This window comes from Sesamum indicum, linkage group LG6, assembly GCF_000512975.1.
Source record: "Sesamum indicum cultivar Zhongzhi No. 13 linkage group LG6, S_indicum_v1.0, whole genome shotgun sequence".
Lineage (NCBI taxonomy): Eukaryota > Viridiplantae > Streptophyta > Magnoliopsida > Lamiales > Pedaliaceae > Sesamum > Sesamum indicum.
This window is the reverse complement of record NC_026150.1, coordinates 18485388-18495061: the sequence shown is the minus strand read 5'-3', so window position 1 is coordinate 18495061 and position 9674 is coordinate 18485388. Positions and strand designations below refer to the sequence as shown.

The following is a 9674-nucleotide window of genomic DNA, read 5'->3' as shown; positions in this document are numbered from 1 at the left end:
TTTTTGTATTTAATGTAATTTTTTACAATTGTACAAAATAAATAACTATTACATTTGTACTTTTAATTGTAATTTTTTAAATTAATACAATGTTAATTTTATTAATTTTGGATTTTAGTATATTGTTAAAATTAATTATATATAAATTAAATTATATAATAATAATTTAAACGAAAAAAAAAAAAAGCAAAATTGTCAAGTCGGGAAACAAAATCCCGACTTCAAGTCGGGATTCAGGATCCCGACTTGAAGTCGGGATTCAGGATCCCGACTCCAAGTCGGGATTCAAAATCCCGACTTGAAGTCGGGATTTTGTTTCCCGACTTGGGAACTTTTGCATTTTTCTGGCATTATTTAATGACGAGTCGCGATTTCAAATCGCGACTCGTCATGTTTTTGTTATTTATTTAAAAATAATTATGATAAAATAATTTTTTTTTTTTTTTATAATTAAAAAATAATTAACTCCTCCCTTAGCTTTACAAAACACTTAGTAGACCGTTGTCATAACTATTGTTTGCGTGTGTGGTAGATTTTTTCTTTTATATAGTATAGATAGATAGATAAATAAAGTTAGAGATGTTATTTTATTTTTTGAATATGATTTTTACATGGATTTGTATTTTTTTAAATTATTTTATATTTTTCATATACGAACAAGATCATAACACGTGATGCAATGATATCTTATGAGTATTTGCGAGCGTTTCAAAAAACGCTTTTCAACTTTTGATTTAAAAGAAGGATTATTAAAATGATTCGAATGTTAGCTTCTACTTTTAAAACAACTAAAAAAAGCACTTTTAGACTTTGGGAGTGCTTCTAGTTGCTTTGACTTTTTCGTAAATAAATTTAACTTTACTTTTGACTACGTTACCCTTATTAAAATAATTTTAATTCAACTTTATCGTATTTAATTAATTTTAAAATTATATATTCAAAGTTGATATTGAAATTTTCATATAAATTGAATAATTTAACAAATAATCAAATTTACATTTTCACATATTTAATATTTTAAAATTTTTATATTTATTATTCACATAATCTAATTTTATTATTTCGTTCTTATATTATTACTTGACTAATCAATAAAATATATATATTTTTCTTTGCAATCATGCAAGTTTAATAATTTGTATGAATCAACAATTAATTATATTATTTAGTGGGAGTATTAAAAAATTAAATATATTTTTTTAATATTTTTTAAAAATTAAATATAAAGCATACTAATTGAAATAATTTTTTTTAGTGGAAAAATAATTTATCAACAACAGTAAGTGTAGTAATAAGTAAAAAAGTAGTATTTTTTAACATATAAGGACAAACGGGCTTTAATCAATTAAATTTATTTTATTTTTCAAATACTATCCAATTTAACTTTTATTTATTTTTTAATTCTTTTTTACAAACGCTACTACTTTTAATTCTGTTACAATTTTTAACTTTTTCTACAAAATTACTTTCTCTAAAAGTAGAAGTCTTTGCAAACATTTCCGTTGTAATCAAAGTGCGATAGCCTTTTCCAACTTCATTTATATTAAACAAAACTAACCATTATTAAATAAAATATTTAGGACGCATTTGGTAACATATTTAAAGGTACAAAAAAAATTCACCCATGAAATGAATTTTTAATGGTTATGTTTAACAAAGAAAATAAAAACACAACCAAAACATGTTAAACAAATAAATATTAAAGCGAGACAGTAGTTTTAATAATACATGAAAACAACATCATGTGATTTAAAAATTATGCATTAAAATATTATATGGCTGATCAACTTCCATGATTTGATTTTCAAAAAATGATTTTTTTTTTACTAAATGTACTATATTGTAAAGAAGTTGTAAATATTAGGGCATATTTTTATAAAAATCATCATTTTGCTAATTATTGTTAAAAAAAAACTTAATTTAAAAATTTAATATTAAAAAATTCTCGTACATAGGAAAGAGATGGAATGATTTGTTGGTCTTCATTTTAAATACTAGTACAAAACCCATGTCAAGGCGCGAAAAATATTTTTATTTTTTATCGTGACTATAATAAGAAATATTCTTATTAAATAATGGACACTTATAAGGTTGAATATAATAAACTACCATTATGTAGTGGTTCTAATAAAAATTAAATAAAATATTAGTTTCTATGAATTGAATGAGTTATCAATAATTATTTAGAAAAATGTAGATTTTTATTTTTTTAATTTATATCATGATTTATTTATGTTGTAGTATTGTTGGTGGAATATACCTATGGTTCACTTTATTCATTTTGTGTTTTATGATTGTTGATACCTTGATGCGAGCTGCTTACATGATGTTTCTCTAGTTGCAAATACAGAATATCTAAAAATTTCAAAATTAATTTTTTTTTAAACTCTTCAATGTCCGATTTTTTTATTGATGGTTTTACTTGATGTCCTTTAGAGGAAGCAACAATGAATCTACCAGTCGTGTTATTGTTGGTAATAGCATTGATACATGTCAATTTCTAGTGCGTTGCTACGCATACATACAATTTGTCCTTCTTTTCGAACAAATCACAAAATCACCATTAATAAAATCACAAACTAAGAAATAAAAATGTTATCTCATTAAATCATCAAGTGAAAGAAAAATACCAAAACAAAAATAAATAAATAAATAAATAAATGTGGCATACCTCTTCATAGTCAATAAATAAAATAAAACAACGTAAATAATGAGAGAATTCTCCATGGTGGGTGTGGAGACTAATAGCTCTGTATATAGTTAGGGATGCATTCTAGAACTTACTTTAATATTAAATCATACTTTTATATTTTTATTTTTAAATTCATTTTTTATTTAATATATTTTTAATTTATTTTTTATTTATAATTTGAATAAGTGTATATTAAATTTGTTTTATTTAAATTTGCATATATTTATATATATAAGAATTAATCTTTACCTAAAAGATTTATAATTTTTAAATAAATTAATAAGTAGCATACATCAAATTTATTTTTATAAATTTCATATTATCATATTAAATTTTAAGTTTACTATCAATTAGTCATTGCTACGTTATAAAATTTAATGGGTTTATAACTTTTTACTTTATTAATTTTTTTAGAAATATACCCTTTTCGGATTTTATTTTGTCATGTAAAAGAATTTAGATAAATGTTAGATTATTTGATTTTATTTAAAAAATTTATAAATTTGTTCAGATTAATTGGTTAAGAATTGATACAATATAAAATTCAAACTTATCTCTATCTTCAAATATCTGTTTATTTTTTATTACTATCATATTAATTTTTTATAATAAAAATTCAATTTATTTGTAATTTTTTATTTTATTAACTTTTATAAACCACATTAATTTTCTGGTGTCTCTTTGGATTCTATTTACCATGTAAAAAAATACTTTTTTTTTTCTTATTTAATGTAGATAAAAATGTCCTATTATTTGTGGATAGTCTCAATAGTTCCGTTTTATTATAGATAGATAAGGGATAATTACACTCCTTTCATCTGAATTTTTTTGTAATTACATGTAAATTCCCTGTAATTTTTGAAATTACATCTAGTATCTCTAAAGTTTGCTTTCATCTAACAAGTAAGTCCATTTGTTAGGTAAATTTCATTAAATTTATTGATATTAATAAAAAAACTGAATGCAAATTGATATTTATCCTCAATTACCTTATCACTGGTTTATTGTAAGTCAACAAATTTTTTTCCGCCTAAACTATCTTTATAACAATGAAAATGTACCTCCCCACATTTATTAATGCGTGAAGATGTATGAAAATAATTTAATCATAAAAAAAAATTTATTCAACCTATAATAAATCAATAATAAGCCAATAGGGGGTAAATATAGATTTTTTTCTAATTTTTTTTATTTAATATCAATAAATTTGCTAAATTTTAACTAATATATAGATTTATTTATTAAACTGAAGCAAATTTTCAAAATACTAAATACAATTCTTCAAATTATATAAGATCAATATGTAATTATGCTAAAACTCAAATAAAGAGATTGTAATTACCGCAAAATATAATAATATGATTTCATTCATTAAAATTTAGATTCCACGGATTGGCTAAAGGCGTGTGTCAAGCACAGACGCACATCCAGACCCACTTCGCCTCCCTCACCTACCTAGCTACTACCCTACGCAAACCAATTACAGTGAGAGAGGGAGATAGAGAGAGAGTTAGAGAGAGAGGGGCTCGCTGGCCGTGCATCAGCAGAAAATGGGCATCACCGTTCACAACTCAACCGATCTGGACCTCATAATTGAGGACTATTACATACAGGATGCGGCCCGAAATGTGGGCTATTACGGCGGCTTAGAGTACTCCGTTCCCGCCCGTGGCCACATGACTATTCCCACCTCCGTCTTCATTCAGAATGTGTTGAAGCACTTGAAACCTCAAGAGGTTCATCTCAGGAGTGGTGAAGAAACACTCAAAGTGTGGCTTGGTGAAGATTTTGTAAACAACTCGGGGAAGGAGGTGTTCTTTGAGATGAAAGATGAGGGCACCGTGGGTGCGAGGTTTGTTGGAAGAAGTCCAATAACCCTTTTTCAGCGCATCTGGTGCTTTTCCGCTCTCTTTCTGTCTCGCTTTCTCTCCTAAAATTGATTGATTAAATTAATTGATATTGATTCTTCTCAGGGGCATGCTTCCTTTTCACGGAGCTGGAGCTACTAGAGAGAGAGAGATGTTACGGGTACGTATTTAGCTGGATCTCGGTGTAAGCCTCACCTGGGTCTACAGAAGCTTGGGTAGATTGATTACAGTTTCATTGTGCTCATACATACTTCGTTCTTGAATATACTTGTTTATATATATATATATATAATTTTATTCATTTATATTGCGTTTGATATAGGTGGTTTATTGCTTTCGGGTTTCCTTAGTTTGTCCTCATTATGTGATGGGCCACGCTCTGTTCTTTCACTGCTGCAAATGAATTTAGGATGAAGTAGATTTTTTGATTGACAATATGACTGAAACCATTTGTGTATGTTGCTTTCTCGCCCTATAAGATTCTTTTCCTTGAGATCTGAAATTCACCATGGAAACTTCTGTGCATGTTTCGTGATATTCCTTTTGTCTGATAAGCCCGTGGGCCACATACATCCAGTAAACCATGCGTTCTAAAATGTAGCATCACTGCATCCATGAAGCTTGATAAGTTTTTCATATACACCTTTCCTCCTTATCTTTCATTTATTCAAGTTACAATGTGCCTCTATGTGATATCTCTCCACATTTTCCCTCACTTTCAAATTTGTGCTAGAATATTTCTCTTGAGAGATGTGGAAATATGCTTGTCAAGCCGCTATGCGCCGTTAAGCTTTGAATACAATATAAGCACAATGTTGTGTCCTTTTGAAATGGTAGTTGCACCCTGTTACGCAAACACGCAACATGGGGTAACTTTTCCTGTCAGAAGCTGTTTTGTGCTAAGATTTATCTGCAGTAGATAGTCAGGTTGGCATGTAATTGAATGGCCAGAGTATGTAGATTGGGTATAGAATGAGAAGACTTGGTGATTTCATCTGATAGAGAGCTAAAGAATTCTTCTCAGTCCTGAATGTAACAAGTGTATTTAAATTAAACATGGAGCATAGCCTAAAGGCACTTAACTCGAACAATGACATACTTATTTCGCCAATGAAGTTGTTACTACAGTGAGATGGTATGGTAAATATTGACTAAGTTACAGTTGGGATATGTGTTGATTCATTTCCCACCACATTCTGCTCAAGTTCTATGACGATGAACATTACTGTCTCGTTTGCCTTCTCATTTGAGGCCTTGTTCTTAGTATTGTATATCTCTCATGTTCCAGCGTCGATTCCGTTTGTCACTCATCATTCACAAGCAGAAGGGTCTTTCTCTGCACTGAGACTTCCTGCTTTATGTGTTTTCTTCATGAGCTCAACTTTGCAACATCTTTCCCCTTAAGTGAAGTTGGATGCAATTAGGGGTTTCTGATAAAAGATCTGATTGGGTGACACAATATATAGTAATTCTTTCAAAACTTGAATAAAGTGGGGTAGTCAAACTATTTAATGACCGTAAGTGCAAGCAGATGAGATAATTGAGCCATTCATGCTATTTAGAAAACCTGGTTCAGTTAACTAGAAGCATGCTTGTCAAGAAACTACAGACCATTTAGATATGCTTACAACACAAGTGCCACATGTTCTGACCTTGAAATCTTAGTTGCTCACTATTACGTGACATGTAGCATCCCGAGAAGGTTTCCAATTTGAACTTGTTTTATGTTGAGATTTATTGCAGTAAATAGCATGTGATTGAATGCTCGGGGTAAGTAGATTGGATATAGATTGAGAAGACTTGGTGAATTCTTCTCATTGAGGGCAAACGAATCCCTTCTACTTAGTCGTGAAGATGACAAGTATATTTAGTTAATTGTAGGGTACAGTGTGCATATATTCCATTTTTATTTGGACTCTACTGTTAAGTATAATAGTACAACATTGTTTTATCTCACTTAGTTTCTGGTATGAAGTATATAAACTTTGCAATGAAGATGTTATTGTAATGAGAAGGTATGGAAAAGGTCGACTAAGTTGCAAATTAGTTCTGGTTCATTTCCATTCTCCTCAATCTACGACAATGTCTAATGCTGTCTCATTTGTCACCTTGTTTGACATCTCATTCCTGTCTTCTGCAAACTTTCACATGCTGAATTCTATTTCCTATCACTCATCATCCTAAGAACATGAGGGTTCTTCCCTGTGTTCTTGTTGCTGGCTTGATGTAGGGTTCCACACTATGATTTCTTCATTAGGTTAACCTTGTGATGATTGATATTTCATTTAAGTGATGCAAGCTGCAATACGGTCCCTGAAAAGTATCTGTTTGACAATATAGCACATTTTCTCAAAGCTTTAATATAATTAAAAGTATTGAATGACCAGTGGTTGAGAGGAAAGCATGAATTGATACTCGAGCATTTGATTAGAAGGGTCTGTTTTGCCTCATTTCATTGCCTATATGTGTGAACTCATTTTAATAACTTGGGGACAGCTTGCTTTATGAATTAGATGATTGCCAAACATGATTCATTTACTGTTTGTTGGTCGGATAATCAAAATCTTGTAAAAAATCCTTGGATTAGAGAAAAAGATAGAATGACCTGCGTGATTTGGCTTCAGCTGTGTAACTGCGCTTAAATTCCCGTCTCTTGTCTTGATGTGGGTATCATGCATTTTGTTTTGCTTAACTTTTCTCCATCTAATCTGACTCAGTCTTTGACAGTTGCAAATCCTTGTTTATCAGGAGTGACTCAAATAGAGCAGTGAGAGCTGGATGTCGAGAAATAAATTCGCAGCAGATCCTTCCACTTGGTTAATGTCAAGCAGAGTTGGGTTGAGTTGAGTTGAATAATGCATCTATGGTCATATAGCTAATGAATGTGGAGTATTGTTTGTACGTATGTTTGTATGGGAGATATCTATACATTACAAGGCTGGAGCTAATGTTTCAATTTTTAAGTGTTGAATCCAAGCTCAGTTAATGAAGTGAAAGTATTAATTGAGCTTGAATTCAGCACTCAAAAATTGAAACATTAGTTTCCAGCCTTGTAATGTATAGATATCTCCCATACAAACATACGTACAAACAGTATTCCACATTCATTATACATTAGTGAAAGAAAACTTGGAACAACGAACAAAATATAAACCTCAGAAGTGAAAGAAGAGAAATGAGCTAGAAGAGGAGAGCTCTCAAATTTTATTGTGTAGAATGAAATGAGTTTACCCTTATTTATAGAGCCATACCTAAGTAGTTGGAAAAAATGGGACTCTATCCCATCCACAAAAATTCAATGGATTTATTTTAATATTTTAAAAATAAAAAATAATTTTAGAAGTCTTTAGAAGTCTAAAGAACTAGTCATTCTCCAACAAAAAGTTGTTGGGTGTGAGTTACCTTGAAACTCGAGCAACATTTGTATCAAAAATAAAAATATTGAATATTTGATTTGATAATTCATACAAAATAAATTGTTTTAGTAATTACTCTCTTCAACAGTTCTTAAGGTAACATTTATTTTTCTAAACTAACAAATACGACGCTTGCAACAATTATAATAAAAATCAACTTTGAGCGATTGCGGTCTTGTGGATATAAATCTTTTTATCAAACCACGAAATTTTATGTCTTACAACTATACTTTTTTTCATATTTTCTCTGCACGTGAAAGGGGGGGAGTCCGGAGGGTCATCAAATTAAGAACAAAGAGCAAGAAATTTTGAACGTGTAGGCTAAGGTTTTCAGGCTAGCAAATCAGTACTTTATATTTCAAGGGGTTAGTCTAATGGATGAGATGCAGACTCAACCTCATGCTCCTCCTTTGCATCAGCGCCTCCTCCCCATCCTCCGGATGCCAATGTATATGATTGGACTAGTTATCGACATGATTCACTGAGTAATTGTGATATACTTGTCATGTAATTGGTCATTTTTCTTAAATTATACACCAACCATACTACAAGTGTACTGTAATTTTTGTATAATTAATTTAGATTCGATCAAATCCGATTTGAGTTAGATTTTTTTCAGTTAATATAGCTATTGCAAACTGTGGATATATGATCAATATTTATTATAATTTTTTTATTCTTAGCCCCGTAATAATTACTTATAACAAACAATCATATTTCCTGTAGCGAAATATAAAAATGTGATTTTTGTTTTATATAATTTGAGGTTAGGGGAAAAATAATTTCTAATCTGAGAAGAGAATAAATATGAATCGAATACAGAGAATTAAATCTAAGTGGTTATATAGATTATGAGACCTCGAATATTTACTAAAGTAATGATGAATTTTGATGTGTATCTAAATTTAATTTGTGTTTTATATACATATATTTATTTATAGAAGTGAAATGATGGTGTGGGGTGTTATGCAATAAACTTGTGGTATGGTGCATGGAAGTGCTAAAATGAGAATATTCGATTTATTATTCCAATAGAATTAGCATATATTTATGTACTAGGATAAATCTGTCCTATGCACAATAATATCTATATTTATATATTTTAAATTAACTATTTTTTTAATAATAAAGCGTTCCAACTCAATAACCCGTGATATTCTGTCTCTTGGAGAAGCTATCATACATAATTTTCTGCTCAATTAAGAAAAAGTTTACTTGTCAAATTCTAATGGCCAAGTAAAAGTTTGTGTAAAGATAGACATGAAATGATCAACAGACTACAGTTCAAGAAGAATGGTAAAGTATATAATAAATATATTATATTTATTGCATGATTAACTAAACTCGATCAGATCTAATTTGAATAAGAATTTTGATCCGTTTCCATGCAACTGACTCGTAGCTTTTTATGTTTGATGAGAAAAGCAGGCTTGGCGGCTTTCACAATTCACCTACCTCCTCTTTCTCTTTCTTATTTTCCATACTTGTCAAAGCTTTTAACTTATCTTTATATAATAATCAGTCCCCTTAACACTTCTTTCCTTTCCTCTCTCTCTCTCTCTCACGGACAATAATGGGCAGCAAGAAAGCATTTTCAATCTTGGGTTGCAGTGATATGAAGAGAAGCCCTTCAGAATTGGCACTTGAGGAGCTCTTTGCCTCCAATGATGATAACAGAAGTCATCATAAAGCTGACAT

General features: G+C 29.9%; 2 protein-coding genes and 1 long non-coding RNA gene across 5 annotated transcripts in view; 2 read left to right on the top strand and 1 right to left on the bottom strand.

Annotated features, from left to right (window-relative positions):
* On the top strand, nt 4069-7574 carry LOC105164950. 3 transcript variants are annotated; one of them, XM_020695166.1, is made up of 3 exons: nt 4069-4586; nt 4666-4720; nt 5294-5505. In XM_020695166.1, exons 1-3 carry the CDS (start codon nt 4243-4245, stop codon nt 5354-5356), a joined length of 462 nt encoding a protein of 153 aa, XP_020550825.1. In that variant the 5' UTR covers nt 4069-4242; the 3' UTR covers nt 5357-5505. The 3 variants fall into 3 exon arrangements, with proteins under 3 accessions (XP_020550825.1, XP_011082102.1, XP_011082103.1); XM_011083800.2 differs by lacking the exon at nt 5294-5505 and adding an exon at nt 7288-7574 and having other exon boundaries at nt 4071-4586; XM_011083801.2 differs by lacking the exon at nt 5294-5505 and adding an exon at nt 7309-7574 and having other exon boundaries at nt 4072-4586.
* LOC110012202 lies at nt 5585-7299 on the bottom strand. The gene is made up of 2 exons (XR_002287373.1): nt 7166-7299; nt 5585-6002 (listed from the first exon to the last, which is right to left on the bottom strand). It is a non-coding gene; the product is annotated as an uncharacterized LOC110012202 (long non-coding RNA).
* LOC105164949 (basic leucine zipper 9) overlaps nt 9482-9674 on the top strand; it is a gene marked incomplete in the record, with an annotated part of 2477 nt that continues 2284 nt past the window's right edge. Inside the window, 1 exon segment of the mRNA XM_011083799.2 lies at nt 9482-9674. Coding sequence (XP_011082101.2) covers nt 9550-9674 — 125 coding nt within the window.

Bases quoted from the DNA above. Each gene is read 5' to 3' on its own strand.
- LOC105164950 (XM_020695166.1), top strand. From the start codon at position 4,243: ATGGGCATCACCGTTCACAACTCAACCGATCTGGACCTCATAATTGAG. The intron at 4,587-4,665 runs GTGCTTTTCCGC...GATTCTTCTCAG, and splicing joins ACCCTTTTTCAGCGCATCTG to GGGCATGCTTCCTTTTCACG. The intron at 4,721-5,293 runs GTACGTATTTAG...AATTTGTGCTAG, and splicing joins GAGAGAGAGAGATGTTACGG to AATATTTCTCTTGAGAGATG.